The sequence below is a fragment of the Astatotilapia calliptera genome, chromosome 17, assembly GCF_964374335.1.
Source record: "Astatotilapia calliptera chromosome 17, fAstCal68.1, whole genome shotgun sequence".
NCBI classification, from domain to species: Eukaryota; Metazoa; Chordata; class Actinopteri; order Cichliformes; family Cichlidae; genus Astatotilapia; species Astatotilapia calliptera.
In genome coordinates, this window is record NC_137438.1 from 17038275 (window position 1) to 17064978 (window position 26704).

At 42.1% G+C, this 26704-nt stretch overlaps 1 protein-coding gene across 1 annotated transcript; it reads right to left on the reverse strand.

Annotated features, from left to right (window-relative positions):
- Positions 1–8382: 8382 nt before the first annotated feature.
- On the reverse strand, positions 8383–20480 carry drd4-rs (dopamine receptor D4 related sequence). The gene is made up of 6 exons (XM_026148043.2): positions 19297–20480; positions 15059–15162; positions 14693–14973; positions 14487–14599; positions 12016–12704; positions 8383–8991 (listed from the first exon to the last, which is right to left on the reverse strand). The coding sequence occupies exons 3-6, from the start codon at positions 14930–14932 to the stop codon at positions 8789–8791; spliced, it is 1245 nt and encodes a 414-aa protein (XP_026003828.1). The 5' UTR covers positions 14933–14973; positions 15059–15162; positions 19297–20480; the 3' UTR covers positions 8383–8788.
- Between the last annotated feature and the right edge of the window lie 6224 nt (positions 20481–26704).

The following is a 26704-nucleotide window of genomic DNA, read 5'->3' on the forward strand; positions in this document are numbered from 1 at the left end:
TAAACTCTTACTACTTCCACATACATTGACATAGAGCCACCATTCAAACTTTAAAACGAAGACAAGACATTCAACTATTCAACTTGTATTTATCTTTTCAATATCTATTATACTTTTTCTTCAGTTCCAGTTTAAGTTTCATGATGTTTTTTCACCCGTTTCAGAGTTTATAATGGGTGTGTATGGGACGGAATGTTGGGGCTAGAGTGAGAGAGCTCAACTGCTAGAGTGAGAGGAGCAAAAAAATTAATCTTAAAATATTTTTTAAAACTGCTGCTGTGTCCACAGCGTTTGCTCTACAGCCACCATTTTACCCTCAAAACGTAGCCATGGCTGTCCTCTTTCATCCAATGTGTTTACTATTGTCCTAGGTGTTATGGTTCTTTCATAAATGTCACCAATGCACAGCCTCCTCCCTCCAACTCTTCCATAGACTCTAATGTTAAAATGGCTCAGAAGGTTCGTTTGAAAATCAGAAGAGCATGGTGTCTTTCCACTGTCACCACGTCCATATAATAAACTCCACAGGCATGAAAACTGAGAATTCAGTAGACTAGAAGCTGCTGTCGCTCACGGTGAAAGAATTTCGTCAATACGACTTGTACTTTTCATATGGGAACGATTTGTTTCGGCCTGACTTTTCTGTTCATTTTAAGCAGCAAAAGTGAGGTGCATGTCTGTGTACGTGTGTATGGAGCCATTGGGTGCGGTCACTATAGCAACCAGGCTCACACCTGCCTGCTTAATGAGCTCTCTCTCACTCTGTGCCAAGATTCATCTTAAGCACTTCTCTTTCAACTGCTGCTGTGTCCACAGTGTCACAGCCATCAGTTTACCCTCAAATTGTCGCCATTATTGTTCTCTTTCCAACACTGTATCTTTCAAAGCTCAGGCATTTAAACTTTTTAAACTGTGTGGATCAAAGTGGAGGGATCACATTTGAGTCATTCAGTGATTCAAAGAATATGACCTTTTAATATTCATTCAGATGTTTTCTGACTCTAAATGTTCTTTTCTCATTTCTTAGGGTTTTCTAATTTACATTTAAAACATTTTCAGTTTTTTTCCAACTCCTTCTTCTGTGTAACCTTCAGCTTTTAGCAGTTCAGCACCTTTGTTTTCAGGTTAAATTCGTTTTTTTTTTGTTTTTTTTTTAATCTCATTCAATATTTTTAACTCAAAATTCAGCAATTAATTCATTTCAGTGCATACATTCAGATTCAAGCATTCACACTGCAGTTTCTTCAGAAAATGCACTTTCTAGTTCTTATATTTTATTATCTATTCCGTACGTTTTTTGAAAGCCTACTCCTTCAAAACCGTTCAACTTAGAAAAACCATTCAAACACCATTAGATTCCTATTATTTTGGACATGGTTGCTTGTATTTTTCTCATTTTTAACATTTATATTTTTAATTTTATTCAACTTTATTCAACAAAAATTTCCCATGTATTTCAATGGGGAGACCCTTCAAATTCTCATTCAACTTACTCATTTTTAAACTCTTACTACTTCAACATACGTTCACATAGAGCCACCATTCAAACTTTAAAACGAAGACAAGACATTCAACTATTCAACTTGTATTTATCTTTTCAATATCTATTATACTTTTTCTTCAGTTCCAGTTTAAGTTTCATGATGTTTTTTCACCCGTTTCAGAGTTTATAATGGGTGTGTATGGGACGGAATGTTGGGGCTAGAGTGAGGCAGCTCAACTGCTAGAGTGAGAGGAGCAAAAAAAATAATCTTAAAATCTTTTTTAAAACTGCTGCTGTGTCCGCAGCGTTTGCTCTACAGGTATGATTTTACCCTCAAAACGTAGCCATGGCTGTCCTCTTTCATCCAATGTGTTTACTATTGTACTAGGTGTTATGGTTCTTTCATAAATGTCACCAATGCACAGCCTCCTCCCTCCAACTCTTCCATAGACTCCAATGTTAAAATGTCTCAGAAGGTTCGTTTGAAAATCAGAAGAGCATGGTGTCTTTCCACTGTCACCACGTCCATATAATAAACTCCACAGGCATGAAAACTGAGAATTAGGTAGACTAGACATTGCTGTCGCTCACAGTGAAAGAATTTTGTCAATACGACTTTTACTTTTCATTTGGGAACGATTTGTTTCGGCCTGACTTTTCTGTTCATTTTAAGCAGCAAAAGTGAGGTGCATGTCTGTGTGCGTGTGTATGGAGCCATTGGGTGCGGTCACTATAGCAACCAGGCTCACACCTGCCTGCTTAACGAGCTCTGCCTGCCACTGTACCAAGATTCATCTTAAACACTTCTCTTTCAACTGCTGCTGTGTCCACAGTGTTACAGCCATCATTTTACCCTCAAATTGTCGCCATTATTGTTCTCTTTCCAACACCGTATCTTTCAAAGCTCAGGCATTTAAACTTTTTAAACTGTGTGGATCAAAGTGGAGGGATCACATTTGAGTCATTCAGTGATTCAAAGAATATGACCTTTTAATATTCATTCAGATGTTTTCTGACTCTAAATGTTCTTTTCTCATTTCTTAGGGTTTTCTAATTTACATTTAAAACATTTTCAGTTTTTTTCCAACTCCTTCTTCTGTGTAACTTTCAGCTTTTAGCAGTTCAGCACCTTTGTTTTCAGGTTAAATTCGTTTTTTTTTGTTTTTTTTTAATCTCATTCAAGATTTTTAACTCAAAATTCAGCAATTAATTCATTTCAGTGCATACATTCAGATTCAAGCATTCACACTGCAGTTTCTTCAGAAAATGCACTTTCTAGTTCTATTTTATTATTATCTATTCCGTACGTTTTTTGAAAGCCTACTCCTTCAAAACCGTTCAACTTAGAAAAACCATTCAAACACCATTAGATTCCTATTCTTTTGGACACTGTTGCTTGTATTTTTCTCATTTTTAACATTTATATTTTTAATTTTATTCAACTTTATTCAACAAAAATTTCCCATGTATTTCAATGGGGAGACCCTTCAAATTCTCATTCAACTTACTCATTTTTAAACTCTTACTACTTCAACATACGTTCACATAGAGCCACCATTCAAACTTTAAAACGAAGACAAGACATTCAACTATTCAACTTGTATTTATCTTTTCAATATCTATTATACTTTTTCTTCAGTTCCAGTTTAAGTTTCATGATGTTTTTTCACCCGTTTCAGAGTTTATAATGGGTGTGTATGGGACGGAATGTTGGGGCTAGAGTGAGGCAGCTCAACTGCTAGAGTGAGAGGAGCAAAAAAAATAATCTTAAAATCTTTTTTAAAACTGCTGCTGTGTCCGCAGCGTTTGCTCTACAGGTATGATTTTACCCTCAAAACGTAGCCATGGCTGTCCTCTTTCATCCAATGTGTTTACTATTGTACTAGGTGTTATGGTTCTTTCATAAATGTCACCAATGCACAGCCTCCTCCCTCAAACTCTTCCATAGACTCTAATGTTAAAATGGCTCAGAAGGTTCGTTTGAAAATCAGAAGAGCATGGTGTCTTTCCACTGTCACCACGTGCATATAATAAACTCCACAGACATGAAAACTGAGAATTTGGTAGACTAGACATTGCTGTCGCTCACAGTGAAAGAATTTTGTCAATACGACTTTTACTTTTCATTTGGGAACGATTTGTTTCGGCCTGACTTTTCTGTTCATTTTAAGCAGCAAAAGTGAGGTGCATGTCTGTGTGCGTGTGTATGGAGCCATTGGGTGCGGTCACTATAGCAACCAGGCTCACACCTGCCTGCTTAACGAGCTCTCTCTCTCACTCTGCCAAAATTAATCTTAAACACTTCTCTTTCAACTGCTGCTGTGTCCACAGTGTTAAAGCCATCATTTTACCCTCAAAACGTCGCCATCGTTGTTCTTTTTCCAACATCTTGTCTTTCAAAGCTCAGAGATGTAAACTTTTTAAACTGTGTGGGTCCAAGTGGAGGGATCACATTTGAGTCATTCAGTGATTCAAAGAATATGACCTTTTAATATTCTTTCAGATGTTTTCTGACTCTAAATGTTCTTTTCTCATTTCTTAGGTTTTTCTAATTTACAATTAAAACATTTTCAGCTTTTTTCCAACTTCTTCTTCTGTGTAACCTTCAGCTTTTAGCAGTTCAGCACTTTTGTTTTCAGGTTAAATTCGGGTTGTTTTTTTTTTTATCTCATTCAAAATTTTTAACTTAAATTCAGTAATTATTTCATTTCAATGCATACATTCAGATTCAAGCATTCACACTGCAGTTTCTTCAGAAAATGCACTTTCTAGTGTAGAATAGTGTGTGTGTGTGTGTGTGTGTGTGTGTGTGTGTGTGTGTGTGTGTGTGTGTGTGTGTGTGTGTGTGTGTGTGTAAGTTAACCTAAACCAAACAAGAAACTGCTGAACTACTGCTGAGCTCAACAGTTTTCATACTATGTGGTATTTTTCTGGCTATGAGAACATTTTTGTACTTTAATGCCGGCTATTAGTTAATGAAGTTACTTTATCATTAATGGTGACTGCCTAGGTTCAACTCAGTAAGAGAGCCCCCCATTAAAAGGAGCATTGCACTTTATATAGTTTGTAGATTGCATTAAAACAGTAAGTTTAAATTATTTTTGTAAAGGAGGTGAAAAAATAATAAAAGAGGTGTCACATTGTCAGTTGATTAAAAAAAAAACATATCATGTAAATTGTTTAGTGCCATAACAAGTATTAAAACAGTTAAAAACAAACCAATTTATTATGTTTAACAAATACAGTTAAAAAGGCAGATGGGAGGACAAGTGTGTTTATGTTAATTCATTTTTAAAAAGAATGTGTTTATTGTTGCACTTTGTGGTTGTAATATTATTAATGGACTCAATAAGCCTTTTCATTGTGTTTTGTCAAAGTTGTGGAAATCCTAAGAGATTCATATAGTCTCTACCCCAGGAAAACTATGACCATGTCTTACACTATTACCATGTCTTGTAAGTGGGACTGAAGCAGAAGGCCATTGGTTTACATTCAGTGTAGTAATACCTGCAGCCTGTTCATAGATACTGTTGATAGAAAACGTGTGTCATTTGGTTCCTCAAACAGGGAGTAATTTCACAGCTTCATCGATGACATCGAGCATCATTTTCTGTGCAGAGTAGTGAACAGAGTCGCCGATCAGCCCTGAACCATCACGTTTCATTCTGATAGCAAACGGCAAGCTTCAGATATTTCTGACTGTTTCAGTCTGCAGATGGGAAACCTGACCGATGAGCTCAGATTACAAACACTCAAAACACCAAACCATGCTGGGAGAGTCAGCGCCACACACGGTGCTCCTCTTCTTCTTCTTCTTCTTCTTCTGTGGCCTGACTCATGTCAGTGACTCATTGCTTTCACAGTGGAAAGGACCTGCTGAACACACTCAGGTGTGAATCCTGTGATCAACACTGTGTGTCCAGCTGTTCTTCTCCACATTTAAATCCTGTTTTAAAACCTGGAGCACCCCTACCCTTCACCATTATCCTGCACCTTCGTCTTTCTCATCCTCATCTTTCCGCCTTCAGCATTATTTAAAGGTTAATTTGTCCGGCTGAGCTGCTGTGTCTTTGTTCTGCTGCTCTGACCTTTATGTGGATCTCAGATCTGTTTCTGGTCGTCTGACCAAGGCCAGAGCTTCCTGTTCCTCCTGAATGATCATTTGGATATGAGATAAGTGAGAGGAAGCTGAAACAGCGATCCTGCTGCAGGGAGGTCACTGTGTACTGATCATGGAGGTGATCCAGCATTGAGGTCATTAGTACAAGTCTGGGAAGATCTGCCAGCTGTGTTCATGTTCCCCTGAAGGTCCAGTTTTTAAAGCCTAAGTAAAAGCTGATTTTTGATCACAGTGAGTCCCACTTACCCAACATGTTAACAATGTTAACTATGGTAAACATTCACGGTTTCAGAAACTAGACTACATTTTAGGTCACCTCCAGAGGCCTCAGGGTTCAGGTGTTATTACATGCATGTCCGCAGTACCTCGGTGGAGGTTCAGTTGTATATCTGGTAAATCAGTCCTGACAGGACATGTTGATGTGTCTCTCCTCCTTCAGCTGCTGCTCAGCAGCTTCTTCTTCATATACTATCAGGCCTGAAAGCCTCTGTCAGCACACAGAGAGCTGTTCCTCTAATTTTCAGTCCACTTCTAGTGTCATTTTCATGCCTCAGTCTTTCCTCCCTGTTTCCCTTCATTAAGAACAGCCTCTTGACAGCTGAGAACAATTCTGGCGAGACTTGAGTGAACAGTAGATGATCAGCTGAAGGTCCAGATCATCTCTCAGCTCCTCTGTCAGGTCTTTGCTGGATTTTTTTTAATGACTTTCAGATCCTGTCCATCTGTTGTAGAAAGGTTTAGCCCTCACACTTCTTCTGTACATATTTCTCTCTTATTTTTAGGGACACACTGCACACCATGCTGAAAACCAATTCCAAGTTGTCAGCTAACAGCTCTTGTGGAATCACCTTGTTGTGTTTGTGTGACATGCTGCTAGTAATAAAGAGCCTAAAGACACAATTTAAACCTGGTTCTTTCCTCAGGTGTCTATTATATGCAGACATAACACTGGTTCATCCTTGATTTAGGAGCCTTTTCATGCTTGATTGATTCAGAGGTCAGAGTTCTGTCAGGGTCTGGGTAGTTTTCCACTGCATCGGTTCCTCCCCTCTGGGTGGAGTCTTTGTTTTTCCTCACCTGATGGCAATCACACCGGCAGTATTTATGACCTGCGCACAACTAGTCTTCGCCAGATTATCTGCCAACTTTAGTCAGTTCTCGGCCTCACGTCTGTACCTTGGTGTATCATCGTGTGTACTTACCTTATTCCTCTGTTTTCTCGTCAGCATCTGGAACCCACCTACCAAGTCTCCTCCGTACAAGCTCTCCTGGATTCTGGTTTGCAGCTGCTGGTAACGTCTCCCCTTTCAAACTGCCAGTCTCTCTGGCCTGCCTCCCTGCATTTCACGCAGTACTCAACTGAACCTTTGTCTCCTGTCTTCCCCCTCCAAGCAACCTCCACCTGCAAGCACGTAAGGCAGCCCAGTGTAATTATTCTCGGATTAACAGCTCTCTGTTGGATTCCCGTGACTGCTCTCTCCTCTGTTTCAGTGCCCTGGCCAGCCAAAGTTTCCCCTGCCCAGTCCCTGCACCCAGTCGTCACTGCTATCTAGTCATAGTTTTGTTATGGTCATAGTTTCTCTTGCCTCAGACGTCTAGTTTAATTTCCTTAATAATAGTCTAAGTTTTCTGTTAGCTTCCAAGCGTTGTGAATAAAGACTCTTTTGTTACACCGAGTCCATCCCTTTTCCACGGGCCACTGTGCCGTGGCAAGTTCAGGCACGCAAACTTCTAACACACAAAAAACATTCCAATACAAGGACTGGTCTAAAACAGTGAAAAGCAGCCTTTAGAAAGCTGCAGAGCTATTGCTCAAGAATACTTTAACAATACAGAAAAATCTGGCTGCTTGGATTATAAAGTAATGAGGGGTGGCCCAAGACTTTTGCATACTGTGTTTCAGCCCTTCACTCATTTTTATTTCCAGCCTTTGTTCATGTTTTTATGGTGTTTTCATCACTGCTGAGCATGAGTGTGTGTTTCAGCTCTCAGTTTGTTTTGCAGAGGGTGGCCGAGGCCCGGGTGTTTGTACGGGACAGTTAATAAAACACGGCCTGGGAATTGGTCTGTGAAGTGAAGAGCTGCTGCTGTCTGTGTGCTGTTCATGCTTCAGCTACATCACAGACACCCTGAGTCTGCAGAGTCTTGATGAAGCTCAAAGCTGAGATAGAAAAGCTCTCTGTTTTACTCTACATGTTTTTATTGAGTAAAACTAAATCAACACACAGATGAAGCAAAGTCAGCTCCACAACTTAGTCATTTGAGCAGAATAAAGCCCTCTGATTTCCAGATGGACTTCTGAACACCCATGTTTATTACATGTGTGGATGAGATGCTCCCCATCACCATGGTTACCTCTGGTCATTAAGGGGTCTCCCCACTCTGATGAAGGAGGTCATCACATCAGACTGTGATGAAGCTACTTCAGAGACACACAAACTCAGATATCTGCAGGAGTGCTCTGACAGGTGCAGGCAGTTCCACCCACACAGTGGGGTGTCATTACTTTAAAACAAAAGGTGAATGAGCAGCTTCACTGACAGCCTGCAGACAGGCGATGCCTTGGATGCGACGAGCACGAGAACAGGTGAACAAACTGGAGCTTCTCTGATGAATCAGTGGCTCTGGGCTGCATCCTGACTCTTCTTCTGCATCTTTTTAATGAGCTGCCAGACCTCCACCTGTGACATAAAACTCACCTGGCCAAGACCCCCACCCCCAGGGCAGTCACATCCTGCTGGGTATCTGCTGTTACCCCACAGATCAGCTGCTCCCATCAAACAGTCTTTAATCTCTTTATTGTGTTTGTTCAAATGACACAGAAGTTTGCTCAGCTACATTTCATCACCTTCATGCCACAGATCAGAATACTACAAACACCATCTGTCCTCAACGAGCTTCACCACAAAACTGACGGAAACATCCAGGTCCACATGAAGCTCTCTGCTTCAGTCACAAAAACACTGTACAAACAGTCAAAGTAAATTCTTATGAGCTGCAAACTTTAAACACGGAAACAGTCAGATATCAGAAACATGTTTGCAGGTTTTATGCCTCTGGGCTGTAACATCTCCAAACTTTGAAAATAAGAGCACGCACACATTAAAACCTTAAGAAGTCTGAGAGTGTTTGAGTCGAGTTGAGTTCCACGCTGGGGCTTCTTCCTGTTGGATGTTGATCTGCTTTCACGTCTGACAGCAGAGCAGTTTGTGAAAGACGTTCCTGAACTCTGCATTGAAGGCCGTGTAGATAATCGGGTTGACAGCGCTGTTCACATAGCCAAGCCAAGTTACCACGGAGATGAGTGTGGGACCAATGTTGCATGACTGGCACAAAACTTTGGTGACATGGACAACAAAGAACGGAGTCCAGCAGGCCAGAAACACACCTGAGACACAGAGAGAGAGTTTCAGTTCAGTTTTGTTTATATAGCCCAAATAACAACAACAGTTGCCTCAAGGCACTTTATATTGTAAGGTAAAGACTCTACAATAATACAATGAAAACAAAGAAAACCCCAACAATCATATTACTCCTTATGAGCGAGTGTTTTGGCGACAGTGGGAAGGAAAAACTCCCTTTAACTGGCAGGAACCTCCAGCAGAACCAGGCTTAGGGAGGGGCCGCCATCTGCCGTGTTCGGTTGGAGTGAGGAGAGGAAGACAGGACAAAGACTTGTTGTGGAAGTGTGCCAGAGATTAACAACTAGAGCAGGGCGATATGGCCAAAAATATTTATCACGATATATATTTGAAAATTTGCGATAACGATATAACAGACGATATAATTGATGCGAGACAAAATACAACTCCAAAACATTACTAGCGCAAAAAGACAACCTTCCATTTATTTTCACTTAAACAAGAAGCTGGTTTTTATGTACATTAAAGCTTTATAAAAATGTAACAGTGCAAATGCAAATTCCTTGCTGAAAGTTTAACCAAAAGGCATTTCCAGTAGAAATGGGCTGACATATCCTGAGCATAACCATGTATAATATCCACTGAAGTTAAAAAGAGGTGCTTTGCAACATTAAACTGCAGTGTGCAGTACGTATTTTTCAGACCATAAGGTGCACGGGATTATATGGCACATTAAGCGAAACAAAGCAGTCAGATAAATCAAACTTTATTAAACTCATTCTTCTTGCTTCCTCCACTTCTGTACCATTGATTCATTAATGTTGAATTCTCTGGCAGCTGCTCTATTCCCATGTTGTTGCAGTATATTAATGACTAACCTCGTATTGTGGATGGATTATCTCAGTTGTTCTCCTGACTGAAGTTTGGTCCGTTTACAGCATCCTGCCATGCGATTGCATTTGTCTCTAACCATGAAGAACCTTTATTAAAGGTGAAAGAATTTAGACAGTTTTTAACTCTAAGTGATGCTGCAGTGTTGTTTGACCTGAAGTATACGGAGTTTAGGACCCAGATTACTCCCAGATTTAAGAGCATCTTAGTCCGACAAATACGACAATAACAACGGCCGCTTGCATGTTCTGCAAAAAAATGTGCTTTGTTGTGTATCTGACGGACAAACACCAAACCAGTTCCACATCACGGAAGTTGCACCATTTTTACAAACCAATTCTGGTTCATCAGTTTCACTCAACAATCGGCCATGTGCGTATGTAAACAAAGGCACTGCGCATGCGCGTTTTACTCCCATTCTATCGCGATATTTCATTTTCCTATCGTTGCCTAACATTATACCGGTATTACCGTGAACGGTATAATATGGCCCAGCCCTATTAACAATGACTATTAAGTTTGAATTTTGAATAAACCTGGTGAATTACATTTTAGGGAAAGAAGTTTAAATTCACAGAGACTCCAGTCTTCCTGCAGACCAGTTTATCCAAAATGACTCCTACCTCTGTTTTTACTCAACACTTGATCTGTTTGATGTTCCTTTGAAGCTCTAATTGCATGTTTTCTCTTTAACTAAATCCTTCACACCACCTTCAGCCTCATGGTTTTGGATGAGCTGTGAGTGTTAAACACTTTGTGGTGTGAATTAAAGCACAGAGATACAAGAAGAGGTTTCTATTTTTACTGAGATTCACTCAACAAAACATTACGGTTAGTGCAGAGACGTCCAGCAGAGACAGCTCTCGTTTAGATGAAAAGACACAACAACAAGCCGTGCTGATGAGCTTTTGTGTTCACATTTATCTCAATGTCCATTTCTTAATGCAACAACTTTGAACATAATGATGTTTGAAACTGTGTCTGCGCTCATTTGCTTGTTAATAATAGTTGGAAGTTTCTGACAGATTGAATTCTTGTCTGTAAACCTGACTTATGAGACCTGGTTTCTGATGCACTGGCTCTATTTGGGTCGACTGATCCTTCAAAGTTAAGGATGTTGCAGATCAATACACAGTTTGATCACCTCCATCCTCTGATCAGATGTTTCTGTCTGACTTGGGTGGTCTTCTTTTGGCACTGCACAGCAGAGCTCATTTAATGGTTTAATGAAGAAGATGTGCACTCTCCACTAAAACATCAAATGAGGGAATGTTTATGGTGCATTAACAGCAAATATAAAGTTTTTTACACAGTGCAAGTCCAAACCTTAGATCTTGCTTTTACACAGAGAAAGTAAAAACTATTTGAGTTAAGTAAGGTAAAACAGGTTTGGTGTGAATGCACTGTAAGAGCTGAGTCAAAAGAATGTATGTAGACCTTCAAAGCTGTTCTGGCCCCATGTGTTCTAGTTACACTTCTGAGAGCTTTAGTTTTATAGAAATATCTCTGGAAACGTTAGACCTGTTGCTGCTTCAAACCTCCATTTGTATCAGATTTGCACCCACTTCAGAAGTAGACCTCCTTTACACTTGGATCTGCCTCAGAGCTGGGAATACAGTATACAATGAAAAAAAAGAGTTTGTTCAACTTTTTTGTACATAAACTGTAAAGTCAGTATTTGGTGTGACCACCTTTATTCTTCACCAAACCCAAAGCTATCTTAGGCTGTTTTTTCCTAACCTTTCTTTCTTTCAGAACCAGGTACGACTTCAGATCTGGTACTACTCAGACCTACTACTGGCTTAGAACTGGTCTTATTTTCTACCTGTTTGTGTCTTAGACCTGCCACTATTTAAGATCTGGTCCTACTTTAGACTTGCTACTTCAGATCTAGCCCTGCCTCAGACCTGATACTACCTTTGACCTGATCCTGCCTTAGACCTGTTCCTCCCTTAGATCTGGATCTATATCAGACTTGGTCCTACCTTATACCTGTCACTACCTTGTCCTGGTGCCTCACAGTTGGACTGGAGAATCAGCTACAACTATGAGAAGGAAGAACTCTGAGGCTGGTCCTCCCCATAGTTCTAGGCGATTCCTGTCTCAGATTTAGTCCCACCTAAGACCTGGTTGAACTAACACCTGGACATGAGACTCACCTACAACCACGGGCAGGACCTTCATTGCCTTGCGCTCACGGCCGCTGACCCTGCTGGTCTTGCTCTGCCTCCTCCCCTTCTTTTTTGCAGCGCTGCCTTTCAGGCCATTCTCTCGACGGCTGCCACCCTCCCTCCTATCCGTGGGGTCACCATCCGACAGGCTGTCCATTTGAGTCGTCATTGGGTCACTGTCCGCCACCACTGCTATACCATCCTGGTGTTCCTCCATTACCGGTGTCACTGAGGGTGTTGCCATAGACACGGTGGAGGGAGACGTGGGGCTGAGCCCGGGGGGCGCTGTATATACCACTTTTTCTTGACTGCCAGCTGTCGTGGCTTTAGCTCGCCGTAGAGCTGAGCTGAGCTGTAAAGAGAAAACTTGCCGACCAGCCCGGCCTGCTTGGGAGCGGCTTCGCCCACTCCAACGCCGCAGGCCTCTAAACATCCAGTAATAGAGGAAGAGCATGACAGGACAAGGCACAAAGAAGGAGCAAACAGACGAGTACACCACAAAGCGATCGTCCTCTAATTTACACACACTCGGGTCACGATCCGGCACCTGATTCAGACCAAAGATGACAGGACTGGCCACACCCAGTGACAGCACCCAGGTCGCTGTGATGAGAGCCAGCTGACGAACACTGAACTGGTTCCTGTTGTACTTCAGGGGGACCACCACTGCGATGTACCTGCAATAGCAGAGAGACAGAGGAGGTTTTAGGTTTATAGGCAAGTATTTGGACTGACTTAAACCAAGAGATTAGTTTTTATACTGATCACAGGGAGAATCAGACCACATATAACAAAATCCATCTCTACAGGCACTCTACAGGGGCAGAATTACCTCAAGAGAGCAGCAACGACTCATCCAAGAAGTAATAAGAGACACCAGAACAACATCCAAAGAATAGCAGGCCTCACTTGCCTCAGTAAAGGTCAGAGTTCATAACTCCACCATAAGTATTGACTAGGCAAAATGGGTCTGAGGTCAAAGAAAAAAACACTGCTGACCAAAAGGAACATACTGGCTTGTCTCAGTTTTGCCAGAAAACATCTCGATGATCCCCAAGATGTGTTTTGGGAAAATATTCTGTGGACTGAGGAGACAAAAGCAGAACTTTTTGAACAAGAGTGTCCTGTTACATCTGGTAATGAAGCATTTCAGGAAAGGAACATCAAACTAACAGTAAAATATGGTGTTGGTAGTGGGCTGTTTTGCTGCCTCAGGGCCTGGAAGACTTGTTGTGTTAAATGGAACCATGAATTCTACCAAAACATCCTGAAGGAAAATGTCTGGGCATTTGTTTGTGACCTCAAGCTAAAACGCACTTGGGTTCTGAAACAGGACAATAATGCAAAACACAACAGCAAGTCCACCTCTGAATGGCTTAAGGAAAACTAAAATGTAGACTTTGGAGTGGCCTAGTCAAAGCCTTGACCTGAATCCAACTCAGATGCTGTGGCATGACCTTAAAAAGGTGGTTCATGCTAGAAACCTTTCCATTGTGACTGGATTGCAATAATTCCACTGTAAAAGTGCCAGTTATTCATTGCAGTTGTCGCTGCTAAGGGTGGCCCAACCTTGTATTAGCATTAGGGGACAATCATTTTTTCACACAGGGCCATGGAGGTTGGGATTTATTTTCCCCTTAATAATAAATACCTTCATTTAGAAACTGCATGTTGTGTTTACCTGCATTATATTTGTTTAATATTTAGATTGGTTTGATGATCTGAAACATTTAAGTGTGACAATCATACAAAAAGTAGGAATTCAAGAAGGGGGCAAACACTTTCAAACCACTATGTGTGTGTGTGTGTGTGTGTGTGTGTGTGTGTGTGTGTGTGTGTGTGTGTGTGTGTGTGTGTGTGTGTGTGTGTGTGTGTGTGTACTTTTTTCTGATTAATTCTGGAAAATGTTCTATACTAAGAATCTGGACACTGGATCCCCTCATTAGCTCTCAGGTAAACTGCAGGTGTGGGCAGAATGAGGCTGTATCCAAAATTGTGTGTGTGTGTATGAGGTGTCACCGCAGCCTCTTATCGGCTCAGAGGCTCTAAATAGAGACTGTAGCACCACTGGTAAAAATAGGTTTGGCGCCTGTAATCTCTGGCATATTTGACTCACTGAATTTCTTTTTCTCAACACTTTGTGTCAGTTGGTTCATTAACAGCTGCTGTCTGTAAAAATCAGGATGAAGTCACGTGTTATCTCATTAATGAGGTGTCAGCAGTGTGACTACAGCGACATGACTGAAATAAAGTTACAATGTGAGAAGAGAAGAAGAGCACACTTTTATTTAACGTGTCTCTTCATTAAAATCTATTAAACTGACTGAGGGACACAGCAGGTCACATGACTCTGTGATGAGGAAATATTTCCATCTCAGACAGTTCAAAATCTTAATTACACCTGCAGCAGATGTGCTAATGATCCTGTTACTTTGACCTGAATCCACAGCTGGACTCACCTGTCTACGCTGATGGCACACAGGTTTAGGATGGAGGCAGTGCACAGCATCACGTCCATGGTCATCAGAGCATCACAGATGTAGGTGCTCAATGTCCAGATCCCCCCCAAGAACTGCACACAAACAGAGAGAGGGCCTTCAGGTAAAACTGGGAGCACACCTAAGCTCAGAGCACACCTGAGCCCAGGCGGCTCAATCACACTGACCTCTGAATAGACGTAGAGCGGCAGCACGAGCACGGCCAGCAGCAGGTCAGCCACCGCCAGGCTGATGATGAAGTAGTTGGTGGCGGTTTTCAGAGAGCGCTCAGTGAGCACGCTCAGACACACCAGCACATTCCCCAGGATGATTACCAGGATCAGTGGCACCCCGAGAACCAAGGCCAGGTAGTTGTATTCCTTCAAGTCTGGCTCACCTGGAAGGGCACCAGGTGTCACATTGTCCATGATGGAGGCCCTAAGCACAGCTGCAGGGCTTTGCTCAACATCTGGACATGACACAGTTACTGTGTTATTGCTTCTTCGAAGTAATCTGAGCATTTAAACCAAGTACTCAAAGTAAGGCAGACTTACCTTGCTGCTTCCTGTACCGTCCGTGGTTTCAGGTGAGTTTCAGTGTCAGCACCTATTTGCTTCAGGTCTTTCTCTTCGTTCATCATTGTTGTTTTCTTCTGCAACTGTAAACAACAAACAATAACCTCTTTACATTAATTGTATTCATCCGCAGTTAAAAGTACTCCTGGTGTCTGCATCAGTGCAGGTGATGGGGGGGCACTTGTGTTGCTCTTATTTTGGTGGTTACATAAGGAAGTGGAGCCCGTTTTATTAAATGTCAGCCTATTGTTTGCTGAAGTGTCTCCTCTCAGAGACAATCACATCTTAGAGCCGCTCTCATCCTGCTCTTCATCCTCTGTTACCATGACGACCACCGACCATGGCGGCCAACATTACATGTAAACACACACACACACACTGAGATGTGTGTGTGCTTATTAACGGGCTCGATTTAACCTAAGGTTTTTTTTAATCAGCTGATAGATAATCAGCTGCGATATGTTTCTGAAGGATTTGTGGGCAACTAAGCTAACACGGGACATTTAACCATCATTTAACCATTTACAACAGGTGAACACACGATCATCTGCACACCTGAGACAGGTTTTTTTCACAACTGTTTGTTTCACAAGGGGTGGAGCCTGACCCACCTGACTCAGCAGCATATGAAAACACTGAGTTTGTGTGAGGCTGCCCTCCAACAGCAGCACAGTGAAGTGAGGTCAGGCTCTAACTGTGAACATCTGTGCAGCAGATTAACTATGTTAGGTGGAGGGAGCTGAGCTTGCTTTGTGTTTATGTTCACTGTAATCCTCACAGCAGGACAACGTCCAAGAAAGCTCCTCTTCCTACCTCCACCCAGACTCCCAAACACAGCAGGACGATCAATAATCAATAATGATGAGAAAGAAACACCAACAGCCTGTCTGTCTCCAGCACCTGCTCTCTGTAGGTCCAAGTTAGCATTATTGGGGGCGTGGCCTCTCTGACTGACAGGTGAACCTCTGAACTGTGTGTTGTTGGAGCCTTCTGGAGCATTTGTAATGATGTCACCTGACCAGTAATGTGGCTGCTGTGAGGTTATTGGACTATCTGATGTTACTGATCAGCAGGTGTGTGACTCTGTGAAGGAAAACTGATAACCAGAAAATTACCTAGCTGTCAGCTGGCGTCACAAAAATCTTTTACATACAGTCTGTGAGCTGAGGGGTAAAATAAACACAGGAGTTTAAAATCTGCACATAGGGCATTTTCACTCCTCGCCTCCTAGAAAGGTGCATCTGCATTTGAGCAAAAAACGTATCAAGTTATCGGTCTGTACCTGTGGATCTTTTATCTGAATATAAGCTAATACAGATCAACATCAGTTACCATGGCAATGTAGCAGATAAGGCCCACCATAATTGTTAAAGACCTTCTCCAGCTTCAAGGTGCTAAAGCTTCTTCCAGATGTTCTCAGTGGGGACATCCACACACTGAAACACAGTGCCACCTAGTGCATAACGTCCTCTGGCAGAAATCCTCCTCCTCTCATTAACAAGCGAATAAAAACAATGCTTCACCAATAATAATTGATAAGCTGCTGTCAGATGGTTTTGAGCTAGCTCCTGAAAAGATGTGACAATTTGTGAGAAAAAGCTTCATCAGAGTCACAGAATTGCTCCTCTAAAGACAAGAAACAGGCAAACAGCGCACCCACATGGCTGACTCTATGTGACTGTGACCTTTTTCTGCTGTCATTAGAGAAGCACTAATTTAGTTAAACTTTATTCATACTTATTTGGTTAGCGGCAGCTGGTTCTTCACCATGTAGCTACCACACACAGATTCTCTCTCTCTCTCTCTCACACACACACACACATGGACAGGTAGACGGGATGAGTCTGTCATGTTTTCAGCACGCTCCTTTATAAAGATGTCCTGGCAGGTTTGTGATCAACCTGTTGATTGGTTCTTGTTAGGTTTGTTGTGCCAGCAGCACACCTGCGTGTCAGGTAACAGCAGCCAGAGAGAGAGAGGAGGCGAAGAACACTGCGAGGAGCGTCACCTCCAAAATAAGAGATCTTTTTCCTAACAGAGGAGGAGGCGGACATGTTAAATCTCTGCGCTGAGAAACCATAGCAACTGACGTGAAGACGTTTCCACAAGTTAATCAGAGTGTGTCACGGAGGAAGAGTGAGGGCGTGGGCCTCAGAGATGAGCAGAGTATGTGCAGGGAGCAGCTCCAGGTGGATGGACGTGAGAGGATGCAGCGTGGGTTTTCACTCATTGTCTTTGTGTTTTCATGCTTCCTCCGAGCTGCTGCGGTGGCCCTCGCTCTCAGGTTTACGTCTCGTTACCTGAACAGGTACACTAGGCTCACCTGCAAACATCCAAACAGGACCCGACATACCAACCCAAAACCTCCTGGTGAGTCTGTCATAATAAAGACAGCAGGTCATGATGTCACCAGGTCACATGACACAGTCCATAATCCATAATCCATGAATGGGTCATAATTATGTAGCACATCTGTCACATCTGTAATCTGATTAAACTTAGGTCATCTCATAATTTCACAATAAAAGCCTTTCTGATGATTTTTTTTTTAATAAAAACACTAAACTTTATTTATAATTCTTCATTGACAAAATGTACACAGGCTGTCAGCACCACATGATTAAACCAAGTCATCCAATCAGCGAGAGGCGCCGAAAACCGTCAACGAGCCTCAAACCTGCAACCACACACACGATCATCACAGACACGCTTTAACCAACCTCACTCTGAGCCAGCGAAGGGTTAAAAACTCTGAGTGCTGGAAATGAAGCCATCTGAGCCCAGTGTGGAGTCTTCTCAGATAACACACACACACACACACACGTAGGTTTAATGTTGGTTATGAAATCCAGTTATAAAGCAATGAGATGCTGAATGATATATTTTCGTATAGTCTCTGAGTTAATGCTTCACATAGTTTTGCTCAATGTTTCATAAAATCATCTGCATCGCGTTACATCAGGTGTCGATCCTGATTAAATAAGAGGACATCACTTGTCAGCTTTAAATCCAGTTTATAAACGTCACTCACTGACCGGCCCTCACCTGTGAGAATAATCCGTGGCCTTGCTCAGATCGTTAGCGTTATTTTGTGTGCCTGTAAACGCAGCAGCTACAGCTCTGTGTCTGAAGCGGTTTGTCTGTTTGCCGACATTTGTTGAGAAAAGTTTGTGGTTTTCTGAACTTACGTTGCTCCGCTTCTTTATTGCTAGCTAGATGCTGAGTGTCACCACTGCAGCTTTATGGACATCTGCACCATGAACACAGATCGATGGTGAGAACAGGTCGAGTATCTCTATTCTGTAGCTGGACAGACCACCAGGTGGTAGCTAAGGGAAAACTAATCCATTAGTTGGTCCAGATCATTCCGGCCCGCTTAACCCACGGTGTTGTCCACCATTTCCACTGGCTGATTCTTCAATCGCCTGCCTTAGAGGTGACAAAGCTTGACCTCAGGCCCCACCCACTGACAGTTATGGAGTTTCCCATCGCTGGTATCGTTCTGGGTTACACCGCCTCCTAAACCTGACCAGAGAGGTTTCGTCTCATAGCTTAAAGCTGAAAAAAATTGGATCCTACATATGGATAACTGAGTGAGCCTCGCATGATGTCACAGTGGTGAGATGAAATCCTGAGGGTCACAGCAAGGAGGAAATCTGGCATTTATAACTGCAGTGTCTCTGCTCATATCATTCGGTGCTTATTTAAAGTTAAACTAAAATGAAACTAATTTTAAACTAAACCAGTTTGGGCACAATCATGCTACAAGATACAAAAATGGATGTCGTCCTCAGAAGTGAGGTGACCTCACCAGTCATAAAAAAACTCAGCCTGTGGGGGTGCTGTGATGTCAGAGAGGTTTGTGAGCATGATCAGTGTTTTTATGACCGCACACAGAAGTTAAATTTAAAAATTAAAGTGCGGCAGAGAAAACAAACATGTGATGATGACAACATCATTAAAATAATTAAAGGCTGTTCGAGGCGCCAGAGGCAGACTGATGGGATTAACTGAAACCTGCTGCCAGATTCATTCTCAAACATCACGTCAGCTTTAATGCTCGGGTGTAAGCAGATTCACTTCAACTTTATTATGTTACATGATCTAAAACAATTGTGTTATATTTTATTAAATATATTGTGCGATATAATATGATATTATGTTATGTTTATTTTAATCAAAGCCTAACAATATTGTGGACAAAGAAACAAACTCACGTTTCAGAGCTGAAGCAGCATCGTCTGTTCCTCCTCTTCCACTTCTGTGAGTCTCTTTGTTTTGTCTATGATCCAGAGTTTGGTCATCATCCTCCTCCTCTTCCTCCTCCTGTGTGAATATTTTTCTCCTTCTGTGAATCTCTTGCTCCTTCCTCTCTTCACGTCTCATCTGACAAACTTTTGTCTCCTCGTCTATAAAAAGCTACCCACCTCCTCCTCCTCCTCCTGGTGTTCCTGCTCTCTGATTGGCTAACAGTCAGCAGTGATATACTGACTCTCCTCCCTTCCTTCCTCGGTCATCAGGTGCTTTTTCTTCTTCTTCTTCTGTGGTATTTTGTATCTGCTGCTGTCATACCTGTGTGCTGTCAGGTGTGTGTGATGGACAGGTGTTCTGATTTTTATGGATCATCATTCAGATGAGATCAGGTGACCAGTCAGGTGACTGTTGATGTCTTTAAGGGCATTAAATTAAAAAGAGGTTTTCAGTGTGACTGAGGAAGGCTCCTCCTCCTCTGTGACCTTTAGCTGCTGCCTGATGGATGAAGACCGTCACCTCCAGCTGTGTCTGTCAGACCCCACTGCAGGCGAAGCCTAAAGGTGCCTGAGGATGCTGAGTCAGCATTGCTTATTTTTTTTAACTGTAGCCATGGGAATGGCACCAACCTGCAGGTGTTTCTGACCTGGGATCAGAGGCTGAAAGGCTCTTCATACTAATCTTCTTTTAGAAGTGCCAACGTGTAGAGACAGGAAGTGACACGGTTCTGCTCTTTAATTACCTCATCATTAACAAGCTGTTCACCTGTCAAACTTTTCCCCTGGACTTTCACGTTCATCTGTAACTCCACCTACTCCAACTCCTCTGGGGAAAAACCAGGCAAGAGTCCCAGCTCTCCTCCAGGTGGACAGAACACCTGAGTGAGCTCCAGTGACCTGGAGGTTCACGATCGATCGACAGCTCTCTGTTCGCCGCAATAGACCAGCTTGGAGGAAAAAGTGATGGGATGAAGACAGGACAAAGACATGCTGAGGAAGGGAGCCAGAGATTAATAATAACTAATGATTAAATGCAGAGAGCTGTATAAAGCCATATAAATACTCAGTGCATCATGGGAATCCCCCAGCAGCCTATACCTATTGCAGCATAACTAAGGGAGAATTCAGGGTCACCTGATCCAGCCCGAACTATATGTTTTATCAAAAAGGAAAGTTTTAAGCCTAATCTTAAATGTAGAGATAGTGTCTGTCTCCTGAATCCAAACTGGAAGCTGGTTCCATAGAAGAGGGGGCTGAAAGTTGAAGGCTAAATTCTGGATTTAACAGGGAGCCAATGAAGGGAAGCCAATATAGGAGAAATATGCTCTCTCTTTCTAGTCCCTGTCAGTACTCTTGCTGCAGCATTTTGGATCAACTGAAAGCTTTTCAGGGAGTTTTAGGACATCCTGATAATAATGAATTGCAGTAGTCCAGCCTAGAAGTAATAAATGCATAAACCAGTTGAGACAGGATGTTTCTAATTTTAGAGATATTGCACAAATGGAAAAAAAAAAGCAGTCCTATATATTTCTTTAAATATATGCATTGAAGGACATATCCTGGTCAAAAACGACTCCAAGATTCTTCACAGTGTTACCGGAGGCCAAAGTAATGCCAACCAGAGTAAGAATCTGGTTAGATACCATATTTCTAAGATTTTTGGGGCCAAGTACAATAACGTCAGTTTTATGTGAATTAAGAAGCAGAAAATTAGAGGCTTCATGGACAGGGGCGGATTTAGAGAAATTTTCTTAGGGTGGCATGAGGGTGGCAAAGAAATCAAATGGGGTGGCAAAATCAAAGCCTTTTTTTTTTCAAACACATATGCAGGTGGTTACGTATGGTTAAAATAATTCAAAGTCTAACTTAAGTTTCACACTGTTTTTTGTTAGAAAACAATCACATTGTTAGATGCTTAAATTACACAAAATGTCAGAAATCTGCACTGTCATGAAAATTTAAACCTAATTTTTCATGATTTGTTGGATTCACCCACTGAGGTCTGAAATACAAACGGCCATTTTTGACTCCTTTTGAGTTTACATTTGTATTTCACCCTCAGATTGTTTCATTTTATTTTTTTCCCCTTGCCTTGTTTGGTATCATTCTTTTTTTCAGCTCATCTGAATTTAGTTGTTTTTCACTGAAATACTGCATTAGTACTACTATTACTATTAATAGTACTATTACTGATCTAAAATCACACAAAAAACTTAAAATCCTAGTTGTATTTTTTACTGTAAAACAACCCCCCACCAGACATGTTGAGTAAATTTTTATAACTTGAAATGCAAATATAATATAATTGTACATTTTGTAAACATATACAACTATTTATCTAAAAATGCAGCCAATACACCTGCCGTTTTTTGGGTTGTTTTTTTTTCATTTTCTACAACCATTTAAAAATATTACTAAAACCAAAGTGAGAGAACAATCAGGTGTTGCATTAAGATGCCCCACAAATGATGTGTGCCAGTAAAAAAAAAAAGAGAGAGAGAGGGGAACCGCACAGGGATAAACCTGCAGGCCTGACAACAGGAGGTGTATCACTCCGCTGGTTTTCTACTTAGTGTTTACGTTCCAAATGTGCCTTTGTGACATTCATTAGTGCCCTCACTGACACACAAAACAAAACGACTACACAACAGAACAGCTACACAAGACAACACAACACACTAAGAATCCACTCCACACTAAACGTCACAAATCTCCCACATCTAAAAACTCTCCCCCTCTCTCTCTCTCTCTCTCACTCACTCGCTCTGTCTCGCTGCCATTACCGTCACTCCCAAAACGTTTCCCTCTTCCTAAACAACCAAATCCCATGTGTTGACTTTTTTTAAAAATTGGTCGACATGGTACGATAGGAAAGAGGTGGCTTTTTCTTCCTTTCTTTACTGTTTTCGTGCTGTCCTTAGAAAACGCTTAAAACACACACACACACAAAAACGTGACGACAGTATTTAGAAAAAAGCGTGGCTTATATATATTATCACAATTCTGGATTTACTGGCCTGTAATTAAAATGTAAAAACTTTGAAGTCTGAACTTTCAATGTGGGCTGAAATAGAGAGTCAGCGTGGCTGCAGCTTTTTGCTATGTCAGCTTAGATCAGTCATGTGATTTGGAGGTGCAGCATGTCCGTGGACCACAGAGGGTTCATAACACTCACCTTCCTTCCATTTTCACAGTGTAACATCCAACCATCTGTGTAAAATCCGAAATTCCCATGGTGTTGTTCAAAATGTGCTCTGGCACAATCATAAACATGCTTGTTACTGAAAACAAGAAAAAAGCCGGTCCTGCTATGGGCTGAACCATTTGTTAATGGTGGAGGGGGGAACACTATGCAATATATTCCATTTTAGCATTTATATTCACTGTTGAGTGTAACTACGCTCAAACTGTTAATGCTATCTTATTGTAATAAACAACACTGTTATATGCAAAACTCGCGTGGCACTTGGGGTGGCAAGGGATCATTTTAGGGTGGCACTTGCCACCCCATGCCACCCTTCTAGATCCGCCCCTGTTCATGGATAGATAAAGTTGGGTGTCATCTGTATACCATGCCTTCTGACGGAACTGCCTAAGGGAAGCATGTATAATGTAAAAAGAATTGGTCATAATTGTGTTTACCTTATACATGTCGATCACATGTGGAAACAGACAAGTGAGAAGTTTGTGTGTGTGCTACAGCTGAATGTTTGTGCCTGATCTCCTGTGTGACCCAGGGCTCCGTGTTGGTTGGAGATGATGTTATTGTTCACTGTGCAGAGCTTCATGATGAGAGCGCTGTTCATGTTAATGAGCTGTCATTTATTAGCATCTGTGAGAGGAAGCAGAGTCCTTTTATCCTGCTCATGCTGCTGCTGCACAAATGTGTCATACATGACTGATCTGGAGAATCTAAACAACGCTGTAACTCATTTGTGGATGAATCTGTCGCAGCGGGTGTGTTCTGGTCCTGATTCAAACAGGCGAGTCTCTGATTGCAGACATGAAAACATGCTAATGAGGTGCACACGGCCCTACTCACGCATTTCATTTGTTTCCTAATGGAGCCCAGCAAGTGCTGCCACTGATCTGCATAAAACCTTTGAAACAGTCTTAGAACCTCAGTTACTCCATCAGCCCTCACTGTCAGTTCATAGCGATGAAGCTCTGCTGGTTGAGATGAATTACGTCATTAATCGTCTTTGGGTCACACCTTAAATTTATTTATGTATGGTTTCTACGTTAACTCTGTGATGTTGTTCATATCAAGATAGAGAAAATCTCTAAGGAGCCTTTCCAGCTTCACGTTGAATCTGTGGCGTAAAGAATTATAGCAACTCTGAAAGAAAAAGGAGCACCACTCCAAGGTGTACTTAATAAAGCGGCAGGTGGGTATATATACCTGTCTGATTAGCAGTGTCATGATGTACACCTGAGATGCAAAACTGAGTACCTGCTTCGACCTGCATTTGGGGCGATCGTGGCTCAAGAGTTGGGAGTTCGCCTTGTAATCAGAAGGTTGCTGGTTCGAGCCTGGGCTCTGACAGTCTTGATTGTTGTATCCTTGGGCAAGACACTTGACCCATTGCCTACTGGTGGTGGTCAGAGGGCCCAGTGGTGCCAGTATCTGGCAGCCTTGCCTCTGTCAGTGCATCCCAGGGTGGCTGTGGCTACAATGTAGCTGCCATCATGTGTGTGTGAATGGGTGGGTGACTGGATGTGTAAAGTGCTTTGGGGTCCTTAGGGACTAGTAAAGCGCTATACAAATACAGGCCATGTACTTGCTCCACCATAAGTTTATATGCATTTATACACCTCTCTGCATTTAATCATTAGTTATTATTAATCTCTGGCTCTCTTCCACAGCGTGTCTATGTCCTGTCTTCTTCCCCTCACCTCCAACATGTTGCAGGAGATGGTCGCCCCTCCTGGTTCGCCTGGAGGTTTCTTCCGGTTAAAAGGGAGGGTTTTCTTCCCACTGTCACCAAGTGCTTGCTCAAAGAGGGAATTCTGATTGTTTCGGTTTCTCTGCATAATTCTGGGTCTTGACCTTCCAATGTAAAATGCTTTGAGGGGACTGTTGGTGTGATTTGGAAAATGAAAAAATAAAACTGAACTGAACTTGGTTCCACTGAAGTGCAATCTCAGTTCTGACAGTGTGTTACTCATAGTTTGAAGTAATCTGACTGAAAGCAGAGATGGATTCAGGACTGTGTGTGTGTCAGTCATATGTGTGAAACTATGAGAAAGGCTAATGTCTTGGTGAAAGCTGAGGATCCACTCGATGAAGAAGAGTGGTCTAAGCCCATCCTGCCTGTCTTTGCAGGACAATGAAAGCTGGTTCTTTCTCAGAGGAGGCTCTGAGGGTCTGCAGGTTTTCTCCAGGCTCTCCCTATGTGTGTGTGTGTGTGTGTGTGTGTGTGTGTGTGTGTGTGTGTGTGTGTGTGTGTGTGTGTGTGCTGAATCAGATCCAGGATCAGACCCGCTGGGTTTATTTATTTATTTGTTTGTTTGTGGGAGGTGTGAGGACAGGAACGAGTCACATGACGTTCCATTTATAGTGAGAACAAAGATTCAGAGAGAACAAGCCTGTCCTCTTCATCCTCTTCTTCCTCTGTAATCAGTTGCTGTTGATCGTGTCAGGATGAACTGATTGATTTGATATGAAAACAGCAGGTGCAGACATGTTTGTTTGTTATTGATCTCTTCTAATAAATGAGCTGTTAGCCTTGCTGACAGCGTCTGATCGATTCAGGTCCATCAGAACTCTGACTGATTCAGTCACAGCGTTTCATCCACTCACCCCTGACTCACGTTCGCCTGCACTGACTCATTTACACTTTTAAATCACTCTGTGTTTGGAGGTTCGAGGGCTTAGCCAATCATTTCACTGCTCACACAGTTTCACACGTCATTTACCCAGAATTCAGCAGCTGCTGTGACAGGACGCTTTGAACGGAGCTGACAGAGTTTAAGATTTCACTGATTCCCCTGATCAAAGGTTGCTGAAGCCAAGCCAGCTTCAGATATATTACACAGCAACAGTCACACACCTCAGAGATGACACCTGATAGGCTCACCTCTGTACACACAGCAGTGATCCTACAGAACTGCTAACACGGTCACTACTCATGAATGACAAAGCTCATATCTGACCTCTTGACTCCTGTAACGTGGCCGACTGTACCAGCAAACACTCCCATTAAACTACATTTATTCCACTCTCGGACTGGAAAGTCCTTCCTAATGAGTGATTTAAATACCAAAAATGATCCTGATTATGTTTCTAACTGAATCCCAGGTAAATTTCTCTCTGCTGGTGTCTGCTCGCCCTGTGTGGGTGGGATTTAAGCAGTCTTGTGTAGTAAGCCTGACCCCGACCCACATGAACGTTACTCAGACGTTTCCAGTCAGGTGCTGGAGTGAGTGATAATTAAAGTTTAATTAATCTCCACACACTCTGCTCATCTGGTTTTTAAAGCTTACTCTGCCTTCATCATCCTCATCATGATTGCACCAGCTGCTCCTCCTCCCGTACTTCTGATAGCTCCTTCAGACAATTGTCCAATCAGCAGTGACTCAGTCTTTCTGAGGAGCTGCAGCTGCACATGCTCACAGAATACAGGAAAACACATCTCTGTGTCAGCAAAATCAATACTGATTAATACTGATAATCTGATGGGCTGTGTGTGGTACAGTCCACAGTTCAGATTGTGACAGTAGAATCACAAAGTGGACTCTCACACTGATGTTTCTACTGTTCCTGTGCTGCCACCTCCAGGACAAACACGTTCTTACACCCAGAGGTGCCGCTATTGCTTAATTTTGAACCAGCTTTATTAACAAACCTCAGTCAAAACGGAAGAAACAAACCCTCTGATGAACTCCAGCAAGGAAACCGAAATAAAAAGAAAACATAATGAAATGTGAATAAATGAAATGAAAGATGTTCTTCTTTGTTTTTGTGCTTAGTCAACATAACACACACTCAGATATAACAGTCTGCACTTCAGACTGTATATCAAAGATGGTTAGTGTCTTGGAAGTTGGACAGGAAGCTGAGATGTTCTTAGGGACACTCAGAGAAGTTTAACTGCCAGGATGAAAAATTCTTTTAAATCCCAAATTTGTGACAAGTCAGAAAACCTTAATGTGTTTTTATCATTGACCCGTGATACACGCAGCTTTTATATCACAGCCACGCATCACAGTGATTGTCCAGAAGGGCTTCAAGCTGCACTTTTAATAATCAATCATAGACTGTAAATAAAGATTGATGTAGGTAATGTCCAGCACAGGCCAACTCCTCTGCTATAGAAGTGTAGTTGACCTTTGACCTCTGACTTTTACCTGTAGTCAGTTTTGTACATGCAGG

What these genes read in the sequence shown, in the direction of transcription:
- drd4-rs (XM_026148043.2), bottom strand. Translation starts at nt 14,932, where the DNA reads ATGGACAATGTGACACCTGGTGCCCTTCCAGGTGAGCCAGACTTGAAG. An exon ending in CGCTCTACGTCTATTCAGAG is followed by an intron (nt 14,600 to 14,692) that starts GTCAGTGTGATT and finishes GTTTGTGTGCAG; the next exon opens with TTCTTGGGGGGGATCTGGAC. An exon ending in TGTGCCATCAGCGTAGACAG is followed by an intron (nt 12,705 to 14,486) that starts GTGAGTCCAGCT and finishes CTGCTATTGCAG; the next exon opens with GTACATCGCAGTGGTGGTCC.